Raw genomic sequence first — 23,018 nt, 5'->3', positions numbered from 1 at the left:
GGTTTTTTCCGAGCATATCTATGGAGCATATAATGGGTTTTTCGAGCATATCAATCGAGCATATAACACATGGTTTTCGAGCATATCTGGAGATTTTATCGAGCATATCGATCCGAGCCTTAATTATTATTATTATTTCCTCAGTTAACTATTCATATGTTCGAGACTGATTATATTCTCTCAGTGACACAGTATGATCTACATCTTTGTCAATTGCATTTTCCAATTGACCCCTTTAACCCTTGTTTTCCTAATTTAATTTTCCATTACTGACCTCCTGGTGTGATGTTATTTCTTCATAAACTTCAATGATCGTGAATACTGATTATCTCATGTTCCGAAATCAGAGTTTAACAATAAAATTTTAGGTCACTATTTAGAATACATTAATTAACACAGATTTTAATTCACACAATTTGGAAACCAGTCCAAGAATTTAGCATACCAGTAGTAACTCCTAGTCATCTTACCTTTATCCATCTAAGAGTCAAGCTTTAACGCGGTTTACATTTAAATGTCATATTTCGTCGTTGGCAGTTACTACTTTCCGAGTTCACAGATTTTCTGGCTAATAGCTCACTTCAGTTCACAGCAGTTTGTGTTTAAACTTCCAGTGACTATACAGGCCAATTCTTGCATATAACATAACCTCCACACATTGCGCAGCTGAAAGACGGGGGAGATCTTGGCTGGGTTTGGTGAAGTTTGCGGTCCTGATGCTTAATATCTTCATGTCTGCAGCATTGTTGTTTGAAGTGTTCTGAGGTACAGACACTTTGCCGCCAAAGTAAACGGTCCTTTGCAAGTGTTTCCCAGGTTTGTGGGTTTATTTCTGCCATCTTTAAGGTTTGTTTCAGTTGGTCTTTGAAACGTCTCAGGGGGCACCCCGTGGTCTTGAACCGGAAGTTCACCATAGCGGATCTGGCGCGGTAGTCTGGTGTCATTCATACGGTGCACAGGTCCTGCCCATCTGAGGCGATGGCCAACGGCCATGCTGCTACATTCTTAACACGTGCTTTCTCGAGAATTTCAACATTAGAGGTGTAGTTTTCCCATTTGATGTTCATGATGGATCGTAGTTTTTGCTGGTGAAAGTGCTCCAGCTTTTTGATGTCACAGCGGTATAAGGTTCACGTTTCACAGCCATAGAGAAGTGTAGAGCTGACTACAGCCTGGTACGCGATTAGTTTTGTGCAAATTGTAAGGTTTTTATTCCTTAAGACTCTATGTGATAGTCAGCCAAAGGCCACGTGGGCAGCACGAAGCCCGTTTTCCATGTCCTGTTCTGAAGTACACCTCTTTGACAAGATACGCCCAAGGTACGTGAAGTGGTGTCCTTGTTCTAGTTTAATGTTTGAGATGATACTGTTAAATTCTGGAATGTTAGTCCCTGGTGCAGGCTGAGCAAGTACCTTGGTTTTTTTGGCGTTGATGGTGAGGCCAAAAAGGTCATATGCATCCTTGAAACTGTTGACTGACTGTTGCAGTTCCTCAGGTGTAAGAGCCAGTGATGCAGTATCATCAGCATACTGCATTTCAGTTAGTCTAGTAACACTGGTATGTCTTCACGAGTGAAGTCTGGACAGGTTGAAGAGGCCACCATCAAAGTGGTATTTAATCTCTGCGCCAGGGTTGTCTGTTGTTTCGTAAAGCATGGCCGCGAGATACAAGGCAAACAGAGTTGGAGCAAGTACGCGACGCTGCTTCAATCCATGTGTGATTGAGAATGGTTCAGAGAAGTTGTTTTGATGGAGAATCTGTCCTGTCATGTCATCATGAAAATGCTTGCACCAGGCCCACAAAACGTTCAGGACAGCCAAAGCGTCTCGGAACTGCTCACATGGCGAGTCATGGAACACTGTCTATCGAAGGCCTTTTCTGGGTAATAAAATACAAAATAGAGAGGCTTCTGTTGTTCTCTGCATTTCTCTTGCAATTGCCTTGCACAAAAATCACGTCAACAGTACCTCTGGAGGCTTGGAAACCACGTTGAGACTCTGGTAGAGTCCTCTCGGAGATGACTTGCAGGTGGCTAAGCAGGATCCTTGCGAGAAGTTTACCTACAGTGGATTACAGAGAAATGCCACGATAGTTGTCACGTACACTACGGTCACCTTTCTTGAAAATAGTAATGATATTGGCATTTTTGAGATCGTCGGGTACTTTTTGGGTTTCCCAAATTGAGAGGATGAGGGTAAAGAACCTTGTTTTCAGGGGTAAGCCTCCACGTTGAATTAGTTCCAGAGGGATGTTGTCTGGTCCAAGTGGTTTCCTTCGTTGCAGCCTTTCAAGTGCCACATAGAATTCTTCGTAAGTTGGTGGCATCACCATCTATGGTTGAGGGGGGGGGGGGGGGGGGGGTGTGCCACATCCCGTAGAAAGTCATTGGCAGCAGTGGAGCTTTGGTTTAAGAGTGGATAAGTGTTCCTTCCAGCGCTCCAGGATGTCTCTACCATCGGTAATGGTGTTAGCACCATCAACTGCTTACAGAGTTCCAATTGAAGAGCGAGATGGACCATAGATCTCTTTTATTCCCGCATAGAAGTTCCGCAGGTCTCTGGCATCAGATAGTTTTTGGAGTTGAAGAGCCTTCTCCTGCCACGAGTTGTTCTTCATTTCTTTTATTTGAGCCTGACATTTCTGTTTCAGATCTTGAAATACAGCTTTCTTCACACTCGATGATGGATCTTGAAGAAAGGATAGGTGGGCTTCCCATTTGACACTGATAAGGCTCATAATTTCTTCATTGTTGTCCTCGAACCAGTCTTGCCTCTTCCTTTTCTCGTAGCCGATGATTGCCTCAGCTGACTCAATGATAGTCCTTTGGATTGTTAACCATTCTTACTCCACATCTTTTGTGCATACTAGATTGCTTGCCAATCGGTTCATGATCACATTTTGGAAGTCTGACAATGTGGATTTATCTGAGAGTGTGAAAGGGGCAAACTTGCATCAGGGCTTGCTTCGGTGATGCACAGTTGGTTTCCGATGGAAGGATGTTCTGAGTCGACAGATCAGAAGTTTGTGATCTGTCCAACAATCATCAATACTCCTCACAGTCTTAGTGACGAGAACATCTCTCTTGTCGCACTGTCGGGTGATGGCGTAGTCGAGGATGTGCCAGTGCTTAGATCATGCGTGCATCCATGTGGTCTTGTAATGGTTAGGTAGGCAAAACTGAGAGTTAGTGATGAACAGCTCATGTTCTGCAGACAGGCCGAAAAGTAGCAGACCATTGGCATTGCAATTACCAATACAGTATTTGCCCATTAGGCTTCCCCACAACCGATTATCCCTTCGCGCTCTGGCATTGAATTCTTCAAGCAGTAGAAGCTTGTCCAATAGTGCTATCTTGGTGATGATGGAGCTCAGCTGGTGGTAGAAATGGTTCTTAGTTTCTTCATCGGCTTTCAGGGTGGGGGCATTTGCAGAGATCAGTCTGATGATCCTACCTTCGGAGAGTGGTATGTGGAGTGACATGAGCCATTAACTGAATGCAATGGCTGTGAGCTGATGATCATTTACCAGTTTTGTCCTAACTGCAAATCCAACCCCATGAATACAGTTCTCTCCATCCTCCTTCCCTTTCCAAAAGATGGTATAGCCTGATCCAGACTCAACGATCTTCCCTTCATCTGATAGTCTAGTTTTGCTCAGTGCTGTGACATCTGTGTTTATTTAAAGTTAAAAACTTCATTATGTTCCGTATTGAACTGAGATCACAATGTTAAAATTTTGGGTACAAGTTCCACTTTTTCATTTTCATTTTCATCAACTGTGAACTGCTTGTATTGAAAAGGTGGAACTTTTACCCAAAACTTTAACATTGTGATCTATGTTTAGTCTAGCAAGCTCATGAGTGATGAGAGGTGTTCTTCTCTCTGGTCTGTCACTGTTCTCATTATCAAGCAATGTTCTCTCTCATTCCAGGATCCAATTATAATTTTACATTCATCTGCCATATTTCGACCGCATGTGGGGATATCCGGGTGCGGCTGCCCAGCCAGGCGAAAGGGTGACTTCCAATGTTTAGCCCACATTTTCTAGGGCCTTCTCCATTTGGGGTGGGCAGTGGTTGTCCTAAATAGGCCTGCCCAGACACAGCCGCAGGACCAAATTCTTGAGTAGCCACCGGGTCTCATGAAGACGACCATCACACATCTGCTGCCAATGTGCAGGTCCGGACTAGAGGCTCCCAGTTTACCCTAAACCTGCCTCCTGAGCCGATGACCTTAGCTGTTAGGCCCGTTTAAACAACAAACATCATCGTCATTAATCTTGCCTCCGCCATCCTTGCCCCATCACCGTTGGACTTGATCGAAGTGAAGAAAGTAGCAGGAAAAATGCCACTGGCGTGGATTTCTTCAAGTAAGATCCCAATTTGCCAGGAAGTGACCCTCACACTATGGTCTCGAAGCTATATCCTGCGGCACATATAAGATGAGACATACAGGGTTAGGCACCGAGATTGCAACGGACTGCCGCAGACTCCAGTTCGCCTTCACAGCCAGTCCGTCTGGCATGGCCTCAATTGTCTCCACAACCGTTGGGAACCGAGGTGAGAGGTTCCTCCTCTGCTTGTTTGTCGTTGGGTCTTCAAGTGATGGATTCCAGTGTCATTTCCCCACGTAAGGGAGCTCATCCGCCCAAAGCCGTTAGCCCCTTTAGGGAGTCAGGTTATTTACTGCCGCCCAACACTCGGCGTTAGCAGTTTTACAGCTGGGTGCCAGCCAACCCTCCTCCTTTCTCATTCCAGACTTGGGACTGAACAATGCCGGAATTAAATGTCATATTTAAATCCCGACAAGTTGCTCCATCGATAACCACTGGCAAAATCTCGGCACATCAGATATATCTGTTAACAGACCTTCCACACATATAACACACACTAAACTTCACTGGGAGTCTCATATCTCTGGACTTAATGTAACGACATGCCTTATTTTTACCCATAAGAAAAACAAGCAAACCCTGATTAAAGTGGTTGTGCAAGTATGACAAACAAATCAGCGCACAGCTGAGTCTAACACGAAATATTTGCACGGGGGGCATGACTCTCCCCCAAACAAAACAAGTAAGCAAATAGTAAATCCCAAATTACATTATATACAAGAACAAACTTTACTTAAAGCTATTAACCCATGTTTTACATTTAAATACATCCCTCCGTCTTAACTAAGCTTAAATTATGGGACCGGGAAGAGGCCCATATGCTTCCATCAAGTTACCATTATTACTAAATTTTCCCCCCTGGTAAATAAATAGCAAGTCTACAGAATTATAAAACTGTGGTACTCATCTCTCTCTTCAGCATGCCAGACGGATGAGGAGCCTAGACCCTACTCCGTGTTCATAAGCCATGGTGTTGATATGCGTTGCAGGCTGATGAATTAATCCAAGACACACATTTGCTGTACACATTTTAACCTAACACAAATAATAACAATATTTTAAAGATTTTCTGACATAGTGATGCCTGAAGCACATAACTTATTCACTGCATACTCTTTGTCCCTTCTTGCACAGGAAGTAGCGATAATATAGTCTAATTATCGCATATACAGCATGACACACCCTCCACAAACTGACTACGGCACTCCCAAGAATGTTGTGTTTGTGGTAGAATTTGTGCCCTTCGTGCTGACCAGGGATTCCTCTAATAATGACTGGGCCTCACCTAAGTATAATGGCTAGATCACCATCACAGGGACTTCAAGCAGTCTTTTTCCTAAACAAATGCTAGGAACATCCCTGCGCATATTTATTTACTGTCTACTGATACTCAAATGCAGGCTAAACAATCCTCTCTTTATCAGTAGTACATGTACACCAGTAATTTATGCTTGATTTTAATCACTCCGTACAGGATGATAACTTCAACATCACATTGTTCCAAGTTACTCGGAATAATACTATAGGAAATACTCGGGCTGGTTAGCGTAGCTTACTTAAGCGCGGTGAAGAACTATTTGCTCACGGGCATAAATTTGTCCTGTGGCTGACTGTCAAGAAGTGTGCTGTCCGTGACTCAGCAAGCAAAGGTTCACCCCGCAGCTGAGTGTTAAAGAAGTGTTGACATTCGGCTAGAGGCCTTAATTTTTACTATTCCTGCCTTCTTCTTTCGATTCATCCGAGATCATTAGAGGAGGTGAGTGGTGATTTTCTTAAATTGGCTATTTGTAGGCCGAACTAGATCAAAATTTGCATCACTGAACGGGCTGGTAATCTTAACTCCCCTGTTACAGTTTTATCAAAAATCGATCATGGAATCAAAAGATATGATTGAATGTATCTCCTCCCGATTTTGCGAGCTTTATGGCTTCATCACCGGTGTCAGGCGCTTCTAGCCAATCACAGGCTAACTTGGCGTTATTCTTAGAAATTCATACCTTAGATTAAAATTATTGCAATATTTTATGGCGATGATCTTCTACAATTCTCACAGTAGAAGTCCTGCGATCAGAATAATTCATTTATTATCAATGGGGAAGTTAACCGTATCACATATTTGCAGAATTAAAGCTGATATAGATGTTGATTCCCATAGGGAATCTGAAATATTTGTCCTGAATGAGCAAATTTATAATACCAATATAAATGGTCCGTTATTGGACATTATAAATTTTCCAGCTAGCTCATTCTTGGTTGCCAGCGTTTCGCCCTCGTGTGCTAGGGTGGGCTCGTCAGTTGGTACCTAGCACACCTACCAATACGCTGGCTAGTGCATACCGTGGAGGCCACTGCGAAACGCTGGCAACCAAGAATGAGCTAGCTGGAAAATTTATAATGTCCAATAACGGACCATTTATATTGGTATTATAAATTTGCTCATTCAGGACAAATATTTCAGATTCCCTATGGGAATCAACATCTATATCATCTGATGGCCAAACAGGCATCAATTTTTAGTGATGAGACAAAGTCTCTTAGTGCATTGGCACTGCCGGTGGCTCCAGTTAGCCTACGCAGTGGCCTCCACGGTATGCACTAGCCAGCGTATTGGTAGGTGTGCTAGGTACCAACTGACGAGCCCACCCTAGCACACGAGGGCGAAACGCTGGCAACCAAGAATGAGCTAGCTGGAAAATTTATAATGTCCAATAACGGACCATTTATATTGGTATTATAGAATTAAAGTTGTCGCTCCTATATTTCCCTAACTTTGTCACATAATGTTTGTGATTGGTCCAGGAGGTTCAGCAGGATTTTAAATATTCCTTCTTCCGTCTGTAGCCCTTGCAACTATTCACTCGCTGGCTGGGGATTTTGGTTTCCCAATTTATAGGAATATGTGATGTACATTCCAGCTCGCTTGAAGCAGAAATTTAGTCTCAGTCTTCTACTTGGCAATTAGTGGACTGGTCTCTTCCTATGATCTGGCCTTCTAAGCAGCTTACCTAGCTGTGCTTTTAATGTTTGAAAATGTTCATTATTGTATTGTTTAGAAATAACCTGTCTGCTGATAGTTTTCTGCTCATATTTTGCAGGTGTGGTGAATGTTTCCCAACTTGTATCCCCAAAACGTATGCTAGTGTAACACTATGATATCAAATTTATTTCAAATCATGACATAGTCCGTCCCGCACAGGTATAGTATGAACACATGCCTGTTTGTTATGCTTTATGTTTATTTCATTTTTATAAGGAGGACAGATTTATCTTCCATTGTTTGTTAACGTTAATCCCTCCTGTGCCGTTGGCTAGGTAAGGCCTAAAACTGCCCCATCAGCTGTTACAAGAAGGGCTATCAGTTGTTATAAGAATGGCTGTGAAACTGCAACCACACGCTTTGGAAGCTTGAGACGTTGGACAAAGACTAGCGAATTCCTCTCTTATATGCTCGTCTGAGCCTAATATTAACTGCAAGACGTGTGTATTATATGTTCTTCATATAATTTTACAGTGTGTACTAAAATTACCTGTGCTGGGCTGAGTAGCTCAGACAGATGAGACGGTGGCCTTCTGATCCCAACTTGGCAGATTCGATCCTGGCTAAGTCCGGTGGTATTTGAAGGTGCTCAAATACATCAGCCTCGTGTCGGTAAATTTACTGGCATGTAAAAGAACTCCTGTGGGACAAAATTCTGGCACGTCATTGTCTCCAAAAACCGTAAAAGTAGTTAGTGAGACGTAAAGTAAATAACATTATAAATAACATTAAAATTACCTATGGTGTTTACTACGTTTCACACTCAAACTTCCATGTGATAGCTATTAATGCCTTGTGTAACGTGTTATGGGACTTTGAACTTTTGTGACTGCAAGAGTTGGGCCATTACTTATTTCTAGTACTATACACCAAATCGTATGTAACATGTTTATGCACATTGAATCTAATACTTCCAGTATTTAAATCGATAGTTGCATGATAGAGCTTCAAAAGTAATGTTCCAAGTAAGTATTAGATATCTTCCTGCAACATTTGCAGTCTGCCACAAAGACAAAGAATGTCATAGCCAATAGATTAGTTCACGAAAGGTTTGTTTTTATGTTCCTCCTCCTTTCTACCCCCTCCCCCAAAAGCTTCTCTTTGTGTCCATCAGGTAACTGTGCCTACTGTCCAACGAGAGCCAGCATTGAAGGAGAAATCCAACTTTGTTTCCCAAACTCTTTTTTATTCAATCTTATAAAAGTGATGCGTTCATCTACGTATCTTTCTGGACAGAGACATAAATTCCTTGTAGAAATTGGAAATCCTACTTCTACCATAGTTTTTTATTCCATAACAACATTGTTCTTGCTACTTTGAGCTTTACAGTTCATCTGTGTCTTGTGTTTCCACCTGTTCATATGATTACACTAAAATTTTCCTTTCAGAATGATTGATTGGTTTTGTGTCAAATAAGAGGGCTTGGTATGCATTTTGGAAAAGCATTAATTTAGTTTTCACTTATTTTGAAGCAATGAAAATCAGTTACTTTTAAGTTAAAATCTTTTGACATTCCTAGGCTGAACGATGCTGATTCTATGTGCTACAGCTATTTCCGATGCTTGTAAAATACAGGTGCTCTTCAACTTGCAAAATCTTGCCACAAGCACTCGCCATTTTCTCTTTTCACTGCACACTTCTTTCCTAGGATATCTTCATGTCTCTTTTCTCTGTCTTGGATCTTGTATTTGTCATTAATTACTTTTTTGGTCTTTTCCTTAGTTTTGTTCCATACTGTCCTTTCTGGGTTCTTCAGGGTGTGTAATTTTTTAAAATTATTTGTACGTTCTTGCTAATTTTTATGATTTATCGGTGTTGTACTATTACAATTAAATCTTATTTCAGCAAATGCCAGGCGTAACTTGGATGGCATCTGTGGACAGTCTCTGGTGCTGTTTACAAATCAAGTTCCAATTCAGACTTCAGGTCCACCTCCCTTGAAGTTGAAGAAAATCCTAGATATGGCTCCAATTACTATAACAGATCAAACACCCATGGAGACTGTAGTGGACATGTTCCGCAAGTTGGGCCTCCGCCAAACGCTTGTCACTCACAATGGGTATGTATCAGTTACAACCATGGAAGTGGTTAGTGGAACGTAAAACAAATAACATTGTTAGGACCTGGTAGCTGAGGCTGTACAATTATTATCGTATAGAGATTTTGAGTGTTACCATTTTACCTATTTACTGGTTAAGGCAATGTAATTGCTCCATCCGGTGATTGATTTTCAAATATAACTTTGTTGGTTCTCAGCTTAGGATTCAAACATTTTCATACTCTCCGTTGTTCCTTATTCCGTTCTTTTGATGTTTAACAGTATTCTTAGGTGTCATGTTATGCAGAATACAAAAATAATGTTTGTTAAAATGCACTACCACAGCCGTGACTCATTACTATTAAGTATCAGGCTGGATTAACCCATTAATGCCCAGAAAAAAAAAAATCTATCTGGTTGATATTAGCAAGTTAGAAAAAACACATGGATGACTTGACGAAATCCTTTATTTAATGAACTCGGTGCAGGCTGGTAAAAGACACGAACTGGGATAAGTATAAAGAACTCAGTCCAAAATCTACCAAATGATTAGAAGGGCAAAAACTGAGTAGCTATGTAATCAGTGTAAGGACATAGGAAAATGTGAATTGAAGCAGAACATTTTCAACATGCACAAAAAGGTTAAAGAAGCTGCAGGGCTACGTACCAGAAGGACAGACGGACTCATCTATAAGAAAGGGAGGTCATAATTTAACATGAAGAAAAACTGAACAGCTGGAAAGTCTGTGATCTTTTCTATGATAATATGGGACCATGTTCTGTTTGATACAGATTAATAACTTGCCAGGAAGTAGAATATGCACTCAAGAACTGCAAAAACAGAACAGTATCTGGACCTGATGGTACACCAGTAAAAATATTGAAAATTCTTAAAGAAGACCACTGTATATCTGATAGCTTTTCAACCTAGTATACACCAATGATTCTCAATGTGATAGAGATTTAAAGGTGTAAAAAACATGAGAAACAAATATGTAGTAGTTTTCCACTGGGCTTATAAAATAACAATAGTGCACTGAAAGGTGTGAAAAACACCAAGCAATAAACATAAAAACATTTACATGGGGGCTGCTAAAAATCTCTCTTTACTAGCGTTTATCCCAAATTATGGGATCCGCTGCTTTGCTACATCTCCTCCATTTCGTCCTATTGCTGACATCTTCAGGTTTTAAACCAACGTCGTGCATGTCGGCCTTGATATTGTCAGTCCACCGCTTTAAAGGCCTTCCACGTGGTCGTGTTCCTCCTGAATCAGCTTGGAGGGCTGTTTTAGCAACTGAGCCATCCTGCCTTCTCATTATGTGACCGTACCAGTGGAGACGCGCTTCCCTCACTTTCTCCACAATTGGAGCAACGCCAAGCCTTTGTCGAACATCTTTATTTCTTATGTGGTCACAAAGTCAGTCCAAGAGCCCATCGAAGCATCCTCATTTCCATTGTATGAAGAGTCTGCTCATGTTTTTTTGCCATTGGATGACATTCTGCCCCATAAATAGCTGCTGGGCGTACCATGGTCTTGTAAATTTTTGCCTTTAGATGGTGAGGCATCTTTCTATCGCAGAGGACTCCGGTGACTTGTCTCCACTTGAGCCAAGCTGCATTTACTTGCGCCCGGATATCAAAAGTGGCACCACAGTTCATCGCACTGTTATTGCAGATCACACTCTTTCCAAAACAAATGTTAGTAGAAGCTTTTTAGTTTGAACCAGTGGGTAATTAAACATTATTTTCTGGTTACACTTGTAGACAATGAATTGGAGTTGACTCTTGACTGTGTGCATCTGTGAGAAAATTACATCGGAATTACTTCTGCCGCCATTTTGAATCTGAAAAAGCTCTGACCGATCAATCAATCACCACTGATTTGCAATAAGGGCAGTTGCCCAGGGGGCAGATTCCCTACTTGTTGTTTTCCTAGCCCTTTCTTTAATGATTTCAAAGAAATTGGAAATTTATTGAACATCTCCCTTGGTAAATTATTCCAGTCCCTAACTCCCTTTCCTATAGACGAATTTTTGCCACAATTTGTCCTCTTTAATTCCAAATTTATCTTCATACTGTGATCTTTCCTACTTTTAAAAGCACCATTCAAACTTATTTGTCTAGTAATGTCATTCCACGCCATCTCCCCACTGACAGCTCGGAATATACCACTTATACTACAAATATAAATGGTCCGTTATCGGACATTATAAATTTTCCAGCTAACTCATTCATGGTTGCCATTGTTTCGCCCAGTGTGCTAAATTGGGCTCCTCAGTTGGTAAATAGCACACCTACCAAGACACCTGGCTAGTTCGTATCGTGGAGGCCACTGTGTAGGCTACTTGGAGCCACCGGCAGTGCCAAGGCACTAGGAGAGACTTTGTCTCATTACTGAAAATTGATGCCTGCCTGGCTATCAGATGATATTGATTTCCATATGGAACCTGAAATATTTGTCCCAAATGAGTAAATTTATAATACCAATATAAATGGTCCTTTATTGGACATTATAAATTTTCCAGCTAACTCATTTCCGGTTGCCAGCGTTTCGCCCCAGTGTGCTAAGTTGGGCTCATCAGTTGGTAAATAGCAGACCTACTAAGATGCATGGTTAGTGCATATCGTGGAGGCCACTGCGTAGGATATTTGGAGCAACCGACTGTGCCACGAGGCAGGCTGTTTGGATATTGAAGAGCAGTAACGATCTCCGATGAAAATATATCCTTGGCTCGTTTTACATTCATTTTTTTCAAAATTTGTTGGTTCCACATTATGCACCAATGGGTTAAGAAAGGAACTGGTTAAATTACTTCTTTGGACTGCATATGATATAAATTTTTTATATGGCTGCCACTAATTTGTTCTTCCCCTTTGTGCATGGCTCTTTTCTAAAAGTGATGTCCTGACTTGAATGTGACACTGGTTGAAGGCTAGGAATAGAAGTCGGTGTGGACTGGTAGGTTGAGGAATCTGAGACTTAAATACTTTTCCATTTGATAGTCGTCTCATCATATTCACATATTCACCAGTCTTAAAATTACAAAACCAAAACGGTAGAACCTTGATGATTCGAAATCTGTGAATTCAAAATCCTGCCTAATTCGAAGAAGCTCTCGTTCCTGGAAACCTGAGGTACGGTTTTGTATGTTATTTAAATTGTTTAATTCGAAATACGTATAATTCGTAATTCGAAGAACAATGTCGGTCCCATTACCGAAATTCAGACTTTTAATTCAAAACTGCCTTTACGTTTTAAAAAAGTAGTATTTTACAGAGTACCGTATTTAATCGCTATTAGACCCTTTTCTTTTTCCACATTTACAGCCAAAAAATGTAAGGGGGTGTCCAATATGCGATAACCTCAGATTTCGTGTAGTGAACACACTCCTTCTAGGTATAAAGAGCTATAAATTGTACATGTTAACATTCGACACAGTTTTTTAATAAACTTACGACTGTATTCTGAGTTTTACTGGCTATTTTTGTTGTAAGGCAGTATTTCTAAATTTAAAAATAATAAATAGTGAACACATGACTTTTAGGCCTACACATACTGTAAAGTAAATATAGTCAGTTTTAGTTACTCTTATATCATATCAGTTTCATCTCGTGAACTCCTCTGATGAGGTTGATGTCAGGAAAAGCATGCGGTTGTAAAAACTCGCTTTGAAGGTTCCTCTCGCTTCATACTCGACCCTGTAGAGAAAAGAATAAGGGTATCGTATTATGCAATATTAATACAAAAAAACAGAGTGGCAGTCATTCGTGTCTGTCAGTTAAGCAGTAGGCCTACCACATAGTGAACCTGATCATTGCTTTCATTTTATTTATTTATTTTTTTTTTTTTATTTTTTTTTTTAAATGTATATGCCTTTGTATATGGCAAAGTTATGGCTCACGGGCCCTCTCTTACACTTGGTCGTCTTGTGCTGCTAATTTCCCTGCTACCGGAGTGTCGTCATTCCAAATGACGTCATCTTCACAGCAATCGCGAGTGTTCGAGATCCTGTCTTTTTGCAACTTAAAAATAGTGAGAATCTATTCACAACCAGTTTCTGGAGATGGTCTCTCTTATTCGCAGTTGGTGTATGTGTAGCAGAAGCCAACCCTTCTGAAAAAAGCCGTGCTGTAAAAAGTGTACGTATGGTACGAGTTGTAATTCCAACTGTAAATATATAGTGACTGGGAGCGTTCTTTGGATAAACCCTTCTGATTGTCTTTATCGTGTTTAAACCTACTTCTCTCCATAGATTACGTAGGCTATATTGGCCCGAGTTACAAGATATTAAACGATCACTCTGTTAATGATCTCGCCTGCTATATAGCAACAACGTGAATATTTCTTCACTAGAGTAAACTCATTTCTTCATCCTGAGGTGGTGCAGCCCCCAATGGAGGGGAGCTGCATGTACAATTTTTAATGCATGTCAACTTTCCTGCCATTCTTAAATCTCTGGCAATACGTACCAGGAATCAAACTCAGGCCCCTGAGAACGGCAGCTAACTGTGCTAACCGTTATGCTGGCGGGCATTCTTAACTACAAGAAACGACATGTAGCGTGACTGATGCGTGCTTTAATTGCGTAGGTCGGACACGAAACTATTCACCTGTTTGTACGTCATCAGAGCTGCAGTATGCCTATGCTACGGAGGGGACATTTCTGAATTACAAAACACAGATGTACCACATGACTTTGACTTGTGTTTTCATTTAACGTAAGAATTTCATTTTTTGTCCGTTTTGAACTGAGAATCACAATTGACAATATTGTTTGATGCGTACGAATTGATTATTTGAGCCACGGTCTGGCTCCATGGCTAAATTTATGGTGTTGATGTTCAAATTACTTTCTTCTTTTCAGGGTCATTTTTGTTCCAGATTTCTGAATTATTCGCATAATACATGCCTGTGCATGTTATGGAGGAACTAATCGCTTTTTCATCCTGAGAAGGGTGAAAATTTGTGCATCGCGTGACGTCATAACCTAATGATAAACCTTGGCCCATCCAAGGCTACGTACAACCCCATCGATATAAACTACCATAAAAGAAACAGTATGGGAAGTGTGAGATGTGGTTTGGTTTCTGCTAGTAAAATTGCCAGTACACATTCAAGAACATGTCAACATGGTTCCACATTTGAACTGAGAAACATAGATTTTATATACACCTTAAGGAGCTATTTATATGTTTCCACCTCATAGGCCTTAGACATAGAAGAATTCTGTCATATCTGAATTTTATCCAGCAATATTCACGATTTTTAAGATGACTGCAGTTTGTGAACCGTTGATGAATGGACACAAAATGTTTTATTAATGTAAACCGCACATCAAAATGAAACTACTGTATGTCCACAAGGACATCATTCAACTTGAGAACTGTTCAGTATATGTTTGACTCGCAAGTCTTCTACTTGTGCAATAAGTTTTTATTATGTGTCATTGTTTTTATTGTAGATTTCATTGGGTTTTATATTACGCACAATTTAAGGTATATCATGAGTTTTATATATAATTTTGCCTATTTTCCGTTTCTTTGTACAGCTGAAGATGAATCAAAAAATGCGTCAAAACTAGTACTGTATATAATTAGAATGTTGTAATTACATCTATATAACATTATTATTGTATTGAATAGGTGGACATATAAAGTTTATTTGTGTTTTCATTGCGTGGGTCGTACGGACGAAACTGTTTACAAATTTGTGTGATGTCATCGGACCTGCAGTAAGGCTTGTACCTGCTTCGAAGTGGAATCGTTATTCTTCTGTGACGAATTACGTTGGGGGATCTTGTATGCGAGATTTTTTTTTCATTTTCTTTGCCCCGATGAGCCAGGAAGGGTCTAATACACGAGTAAATACGGTAATTTAAATTCAAAATTTATCCGGGTCATGATACAACACGTCTTCCGTACCTTCACTCACTTAGGTATGTGTACAGTGTGCTTCATATTTGCCAAGTTTCAGTAAAATAATAATTCTTTTGAATTCAGCATTTCAAGGAACGCCTCAATATCACATAACAGGCAGTGTGCGAAGAAGCAGAATCCGCGAACACTGGCGATGCTGACAGTTGGCGAAAAAAGCTTGGCTCATGTGAAATGAATTGGCGTATGGCTTTTAGTGCTGGGAGTGTCTCAGGACATGTTCGGCTCGCCAGGTGCAGGTCTTTTGATTTGACACCCTTAGGCGACCTGCGCATCGTGATGATGAAATGATGAAGACGTCACATACACCCAGCCCCCGTGCCAGGGAAATTAACCAATGATGGTTAAAATTCTCGACCGCGCCGGGAATCGAACCCGGGACCCCTGTGACCAATGGCCAGCACGCTAATCATTTAGCCATGGAGCCGGACCATGGCTCAAATAATCAATTCGTACGCATCAAACAATATTGTCAATGCCAATGAAACTGCATTTTTTCTTTTTTTTTTTTAATGCTGAGCCCAAACGGACTTATGGTTTTAAAGGAGAGAAGTACCAGCCAGAAAATCGTACAAGGGTGGGGATCATCGTACTGTGTTGCAATGCACACGGAAGTGAGAGACATCCTCTCCTTGTCATAGCAAAGTACGATAAGCCATGATGTTTTAAGGGTATCAGGCACTTTCCGTGCAAGTAAAAGGCATCTAAAAAAATGCAGACAGTACAGTAATCCAAAAAAAAGAAGCATTTGCACAAGGGAACCAGCATAATTTGTCCTCGTCTTTGAATCGTGTGGGTTTTTTCTTTTATTGTGTGAGGTTATGTTTGGCAGTCATTCGTCCAAGTGCATTATTTGAATAATGTAATACACCTTGTTGGTTACATTTTGGAAATAGTTTTTCCATGGCATTGAATTAAGGTGACTGCATGTATTAATGGGTCTTAGAATATTTTGTGACACTGCAAGGGTTGGCATTTCTGAATTACGAGAGAAGTGCATGGCAAGAAATCGTAGGAGTATAGTCACTGTAGTGTTGTAATGCAGACGGAAGCGAGAGACTTTCTCCCCTTGTCATAGGTAAGTTTGATAAGCCACGATGTTTTAAGGGCGTCGGGTACTTACCGTGCAAGTACATGACATCTAAAATGCATACAGTACTAGCCATAAGCTAAAAAAATAATAGTAATAAGTACTGTAATCGAATGAATAAAGTACTTGCTCAGGGAAACCAGCATAGATTTCTCCTAGGCTTTGAATCATGCTGTTTTTCATTGCGTGAGGTTATTTTTGTCAGTGAGTTGTCCAAGCAGATTATTTGAATATTGTAAATGCACCTTATTGGAAACATTTTGGAAATAGATTTTTTTCCATGGCATTGGAAAGGTTTAAACTGTGAATGAAGGTTAAATGCATGCAGTAACGAGTCTAAAATATTTTGTGACGTGGCAAGGGTTGGCTTTTCTGAATTACTAATTGCTTGTCTGTACTTCAATAAACTTACTGGCACTATCTGCTAGTTGACCAGCATAAGCATTGTTATTGTAAAGAGCTGATTCATCATCGACATTCTCATCTCTCTTCCTCTTCTTTCCAGTGTTTTGCCCTTTGGGCTCCTTTCTGGTGTTAATTTTGATATCCTTAGCTCAGGATGATCTTTAAATATGAAAGAAACAGCATTTATTTCAATTTCCTCATTTTTAGCCCGGGACATTAATCTGCTTCAGCAAAATGTAGACTGCTCATAAGGAATGTTCTGGATTCAAAATTTAGAACAAAATTGTCCCATGACAGGCTTTTCAGCCATTTGTCTTAGGTCTGCATCACATGGAAATGAAATACCTCTACTATTACTGCTCTGGCTTTTACAATACGGCACACAGCATTATACCATTGTGTAAATAATATGCCGGTACTGGTACTTACAAATGAAAAATTTTACTTTAATTAGATGATTGCCAGCTTTCATTTTATAAGTAGCCCATGCATTGTATTACCTGATTACAAAATATTCTACAAGGTGGCATGGTTATTTTGCTAGGTCTTTATTCAATTAAAATAAGTCATGTGAATTAATCACAACCTTAAGCGAACATGCAGTTGTAGATGCTCATGAATATTATAATGTTTTTAATTTTTTGTATGTATAGACTACTATACGTACTGACACCTTTCACTATTTCTGGAATTGTGATAAATTCTTGTACACACCACTTTGAAGACTACTAGCACTACAGTATTTCACACCAAACCACACACAATAGTACTATTACAGTATGAAATACCAGATAATTAAAACTTACTCAGCATTCAGCAATAGATTCCCTGTATCCTATGCACGCAGTGAGATGACATCATTCTAGCGCTCCTGCGGGAAATACGGTAACCATCACGTTTGCTCAAAAGCATGTAGAGTGGAGAGGCATGTAGTGCATAGCAGAAGGCGATGACTTGACAGTTACTGGCACATCACTCGAGCAAGTCCAATGCTTTTGACAGCGTACTTGATCACAGCTGGAACAGTGCTGTTGACATTAGGTTCCGATTGAACAGGCAGGGGCTGCATTCAAGAGAATGAGCAAACTTCCCTGTAAAAGGGACACTAGATCAATCTCCATCTCTGTTTACTTTGGTGTTAAGTATTTTCTGTCTTACTTTATAGTGCTAAGTGTTGGACCTTAACAGAGAACACCACCAGAAAACTTCAATCCTTTGAGATATGATGCTGCAGAAGCTTGCTCAGAACATCATAGGTTGACAGAAAACTTAACAGTGAAGTACGCCAATGCTTGAACAAAGAGCTAGATTTTATGCACAACATCGAAAAGAAGAAACTTTAGTTTTTTGGCCATATCATTCAAAATGATAAATATAAACTCCTTAAACTTACCTTACAAGGTAAAATTGAAGGAAGGAGAAGTAGGGGAAGAAAGAGAATATCTTGGCTACTGAATCTATGAGAATGGTAAGGGCTCAGTAGCCCCACTCTTTTCCGAGTTGCTGATAACAAGAACCAGATTGCCCTGATACCAGCAAACATCCGATGAGGATATGGTACAACAACAACACAAAGAAGAAGATGGTTTAATCTGAAGTTGCTAGCTAGATACGATTCTTGTCATGTTAGCCCCTGTAGATGCGCTGGTGTAAGGTTGCACATGACAGCTGCGCAAAATTTTGGTCACACTGCATTGACACTCAGATCAATGTTGCCGCCACAACAACAGCTGATTGTACAACATGTGAGTTTTCAGAAACGTGCGAGAAATGCTTTTAATGTCATTGCAGTGATATGTTACAAATGAAATCTGCTGACAACAGTCACACTTTCAACACACCAATTGAATTTACAGTAAAATATATCACACAGAATGATGCTAGTTAAATTTACTACGAAGTTCTTATTATCACTATGTTAGAAAAGTCAGTCAAAAAAGAATCTCACTTTAAATACACCAATAAATGTTACAATGATACATACCAGCGCTAACACAAAAGGTTTCAGGGAAAAATTTATTAAATTTACAAATATCAGAAACCTTATTCTTCTTACATGATACACATTGGTAGAGGCTTGATACCCTCCAGATCACTGCCATCACTACCGTCACCTTCGTTGTCATTGTTGCATACCTGCTAACTTTCCCAATTGAGGCGGGAGACTCTTAATTTTCAACAATTTTTCCCGCCTCCCAATTATTCAATGATTTCTCCCGATTTTAGCTTATTTTTTGGTGAACTTCAAACATTTGTTTTCAAATCCCGCCATTTCAGCTTTTTTTACGTCAGTGGCCGGAAGTCCTTCGCTCATTGGCCGCTTTCAAATTAAATATGGACGTTTATTAATGCGTGAAATGTGCGATGTTTATTGAAAATTGTATATTGATTGTCAATCTCTCATTCTTGCGTGCTGTGTTCGTGTTCGTTCACAGTTTCACATCAGTCTAGTCCATTCTAGAGACTAATCGCTAGACATGGAGTCTCTTTTAGTAATCTAGTGACATAATTTCAATGATAGTGACTAATGACTTTTCTGGAGATTTTCAGAGCCATTTGGAGACAATTCTGACTAATTTTAATTCATCTCAATATAAATACAAGTTTTGTCTGTACATTGCTCAGAATTTAGAAGTCATGATACTAATGTAGTGGTCGTGACCACAGTAACAAGGGGAAATTTTCCATATATATATAATAAGTTGCTACATCTAGGCCATAAATAACTTTATTGATGCTGAGTGAAATGGTAGTTTAGGGGAAGGCCTAAAATTTAAGTCTCAAATATTTGTTATTATTGGCCCTATCGATAAGTCCGACTCATTGGCTGAATGGTCAGTGCACTGGCCTTCGGTTGAGAGGGTTGCAGGTTCAATTCCTGGCCGGGTCGGGGATTTTAATCACTTCTGATTAATTCTTCTGGCTCGGGGACTGGGTATATTTGTCCGACCCAACACTCTCCTCATCATATTCAGACAACATACCACACTACCCTCCGTATGGGGTTGGCATCAGGAAGGGCATCCGGCCGTAAAACAGGGCCAAATCCCCATGTGCGACACAGTTCGCACCCGCGACCCCACAGTTGTGGGAAAAAGCGGTAGCAAAGGAAGAAAGAAGAAGAATTGGCCCTATCGATACATGCTACATAACTAAAGTTATGTATTATTAAATTTCCTATCATTTATGTCTTATACATTTTTACCGTACCGACTATGATAACAAGAGATATTCGTGAATTTGGATTTTTAACCAAGCCTGATAGCTGCATTCGCTTAAGTGCGGCCAGTATCCAGTATTCGGGAGATAGTGGGTTCGAACCCCACTGTCGGCAGCCCTGAAGATGGTTTTCCGTGGTTTCCCATTTTCATGCCAGGCTTTTCCTCTCCCATTGTCGCCATAAGACCTATCTGTGTCGGTGCAGCGTAAAGCAACTAGTTAGCAACAAAATTCCATTTTTAAAATTTTTTTTGAAAGTCCATATCAGTGCCGAGATACTAGAAAATGAGTGAACAGACTTTAATGAAAATCGGTATGTAAATTTGGATAATGAGGAATTTTATTCACCCTGTTCGAAATGGTAGTTTCGGGGAAGGTGCCAAAAATTAAATTTTTAATTACCTATCTCAGACGTGCCAAGTCTCCCGATTTGAGCAGGAGACGTCCAATTTTTCATAGTTCTTCCCGATCTCCCGATCACTGGGACCGATCTCCTAATTTTCAGAACAGTATCGGTAATTTTCATATTATTTTAAACTCCCGCGGAATTCCTCGTTCTATCGATATATGGGCGAGTATGGCTGGTCGATAGTAGTTCTAATAATGATACCAGATGGCAGTACGGGGCATGGTGGCCAGTCATGTGCTCCTCTTTGGTCTATAATACAGTAATTCTCTTTGCAAGCGAGTAACATTCTCTTTGGAGTAACCTAACCTAACCTCAGAAGTAGCACATCGTAGTCGTTCTACCCAGGCCAAGACCTGCAGAAGTGCTCGTGTTGTGTCTTAATTTGTTTTGGCCAAAATGTCAAAAAAGAAATATGATGCAGTGTTTAAAAGTGCTTATAGGGAAGAGTTTCCATGTTTGAGTGAATCCAGAAAGGGACCAACGTTCACATACTGTACTATATGTAGGTGTGATTTTTCAGTTGCGCATGGCGGGAAGTGCGATGTATTCAAGCATATGCAAACTAAAGAACATAAGGAGAGTGTCCAGTGTGTAGAAAGAAACCAGAAACTGAACTTTTCATGTAAAAACTGAGTTGTAAATCCTGTGACGAATGCCGAGGCGTTATTTACTTCATTTATGGTAGAACGTAACCTGCCTGTAAATTGTGCCAATCATGCGGGATCTTGGTTTCGCAAAATGTTTCCTGATTCAGAAATCGCTAAACGATATGGGTATGCTAGAACGAAAACAGCAGCTATCATTACAGAAATGTGCATGGAAGAAAGGGAGAAAATTGTATCACATTTGCAGGTGAATGCATTTTCTGTTGCTACTGATGGTAGCAATAAAAGCGACTTGAAAATATATCCCATTGTTTTAACATTTTTTAGGCCTAAACTCAATTAAATTCAGAGTTGTCTACTCTCTGTGCCTAATTTAGAAGGGGATGCTACTGAAGCTAACATTGCCGATCTTTTGCTCTCAACTTTTCAGGAATTCTGCATTCCATTAAAAAACTGACTAGCTCTTGATGCTGATAATGCTCCAGTAATTGTAGTATTAAAGAATGGCATGGCAGGATGTTTGAAGCAGGAAAATAGTAACATAATCATCGTAGGCTGCTCTTGTAACCTAATTAATCTTGCTGCAGAGAAGGGTGCGGTGTGCTTGCCCGTAAATGTAGATGAAAGTATAATTGATATATTTTATTATCTGGAAAGGAGTGCAAAGAGGGAGGAAACGTTCAGAGAATTTCAGACTTTACACAACACAGAGATCAGGAAAATTCTGAAGCATGTGTCTACTCGATGGTTATCACTAAGAAGGTGTTTAGGTAGAATTTTGCTGCAGTGGGACCCCTTGGTTACTTTATTCAGGAGCGAAATTGTGAGTAAGGATTCTCAGCTGGGAACTTTTGAAGACTTACAAAATTCCTAAGCACAGTGCAGATGAGTCTTCTTTGTCTGAAAAGGTAAAGGATTGTCATAACATTTCACCTCATTCCTCAGTTCAAAGGAAAACCCAGTCATCATTTTCATTAAAAAAAAATATAATGAAACTACTGATGACACTAAGAGCCATGCATTGTCATGTGAAGAACGACTGTTAATCTTCCTTTCATCAAATTTACATAAATCTTTTTGCTTTGTTTTTCAAGTTTAATGGATATTTTTGAGAATCCAAACATAGCTCTTCAGTCAAGTATGCCGCACATCCACTTATTGAGGTCAGTTTTGGAAGAACTATTGAAGAATGTGATGGCAAGGTTTGTGAAACCACAAGTTATTAAAAGCTCCTCCTCTCTCCTTGATGTAGATTATCATACTCCAGCAAATCAAAAGGATGATTGTGATCTGATGATAGGGAACTCTGCGTTTGTTTTAGTGAGCATCTTGAAGTCTGAGGAAAAGTGCTTCTTTAAGTCTGTTAGAAAGTGTTTCTCTTCATCGTGTGACTACATGGTACAGAAATTTCCATTCAAAGATGAAGTTTTAATTAATGCAGAAGTTGCAAATATTTCTGCTATAAGTAAAGCATCATTTTATAGCCTTAGATTTTTCATTAGCAAGTGTCCAAACATTTTGACTAGTGAAACGGAACATTTTGATAAAGAAACTGATATTCTGCACTCCCAGTTCTGTAACTTTCAGCTCGAAGAAACAGACCTGGCAAAAGGAAGAACTGATGTTCAATGGACATTGGTAGGTCAGATGAAATCAGCTGATGGTGTACTTAAATATGACAGACTTTCTAAGGTGATGCTTGGTATTTTATCAATTCCACATAGCAATGTGAAAGGATTTTTAGCAGAGTCACAAAGTCAAAAACACAGTTCAGATCCTTGCTGTCTGAACAAACGTTGGAGAAACTTTTAACCTTGAAATCAGTTCAGCAAGGCAACTGCTTTGAGCAAAAATTTAGTCAGAGTTTCTGAAGAGGGCTAAGTCAG

General features: G+C 40.0%; 1 protein-coding gene across 10 annotated transcripts in view; it reads left to right on the top strand.

Moving 5' to 3' along the window:
• Positions 1-23,018, top strand: part of ClC-c (chloride channel protein 3) — a 376,006-nt gene that overhangs the window by 341,908 nt on the left and 11,080 nt on the right. For all 10 annotated transcript variants that reach the window (XM_067147496.2, XM_067147494.2, XM_067147491.2 and 7 more), the window contains one exon: positions 9,275-9,488. In XM_067147496.2, the coding sequence (XP_067003597.1) occupies positions 9,275-9,488 (214 nt within the window). The remainder of the gene's footprint in view (positions 1-9,274; positions 9,489-23,018) is intronic.

This window comes from Anabrus simplex, chromosome 5, assembly GCF_040414725.1.
Source record: "Anabrus simplex isolate iqAnaSimp1 chromosome 5, ASM4041472v1, whole genome shotgun sequence".
Classification (NCBI taxonomy): domain Eukaryota; kingdom Metazoa; phylum Arthropoda; class Insecta; order Orthoptera; family Tettigoniidae; genus Anabrus; species Anabrus simplex.
Note: the sequence above shows the minus strand (reverse complement) of the source record. Positions and strands in the feature narration are given on the sequence as shown.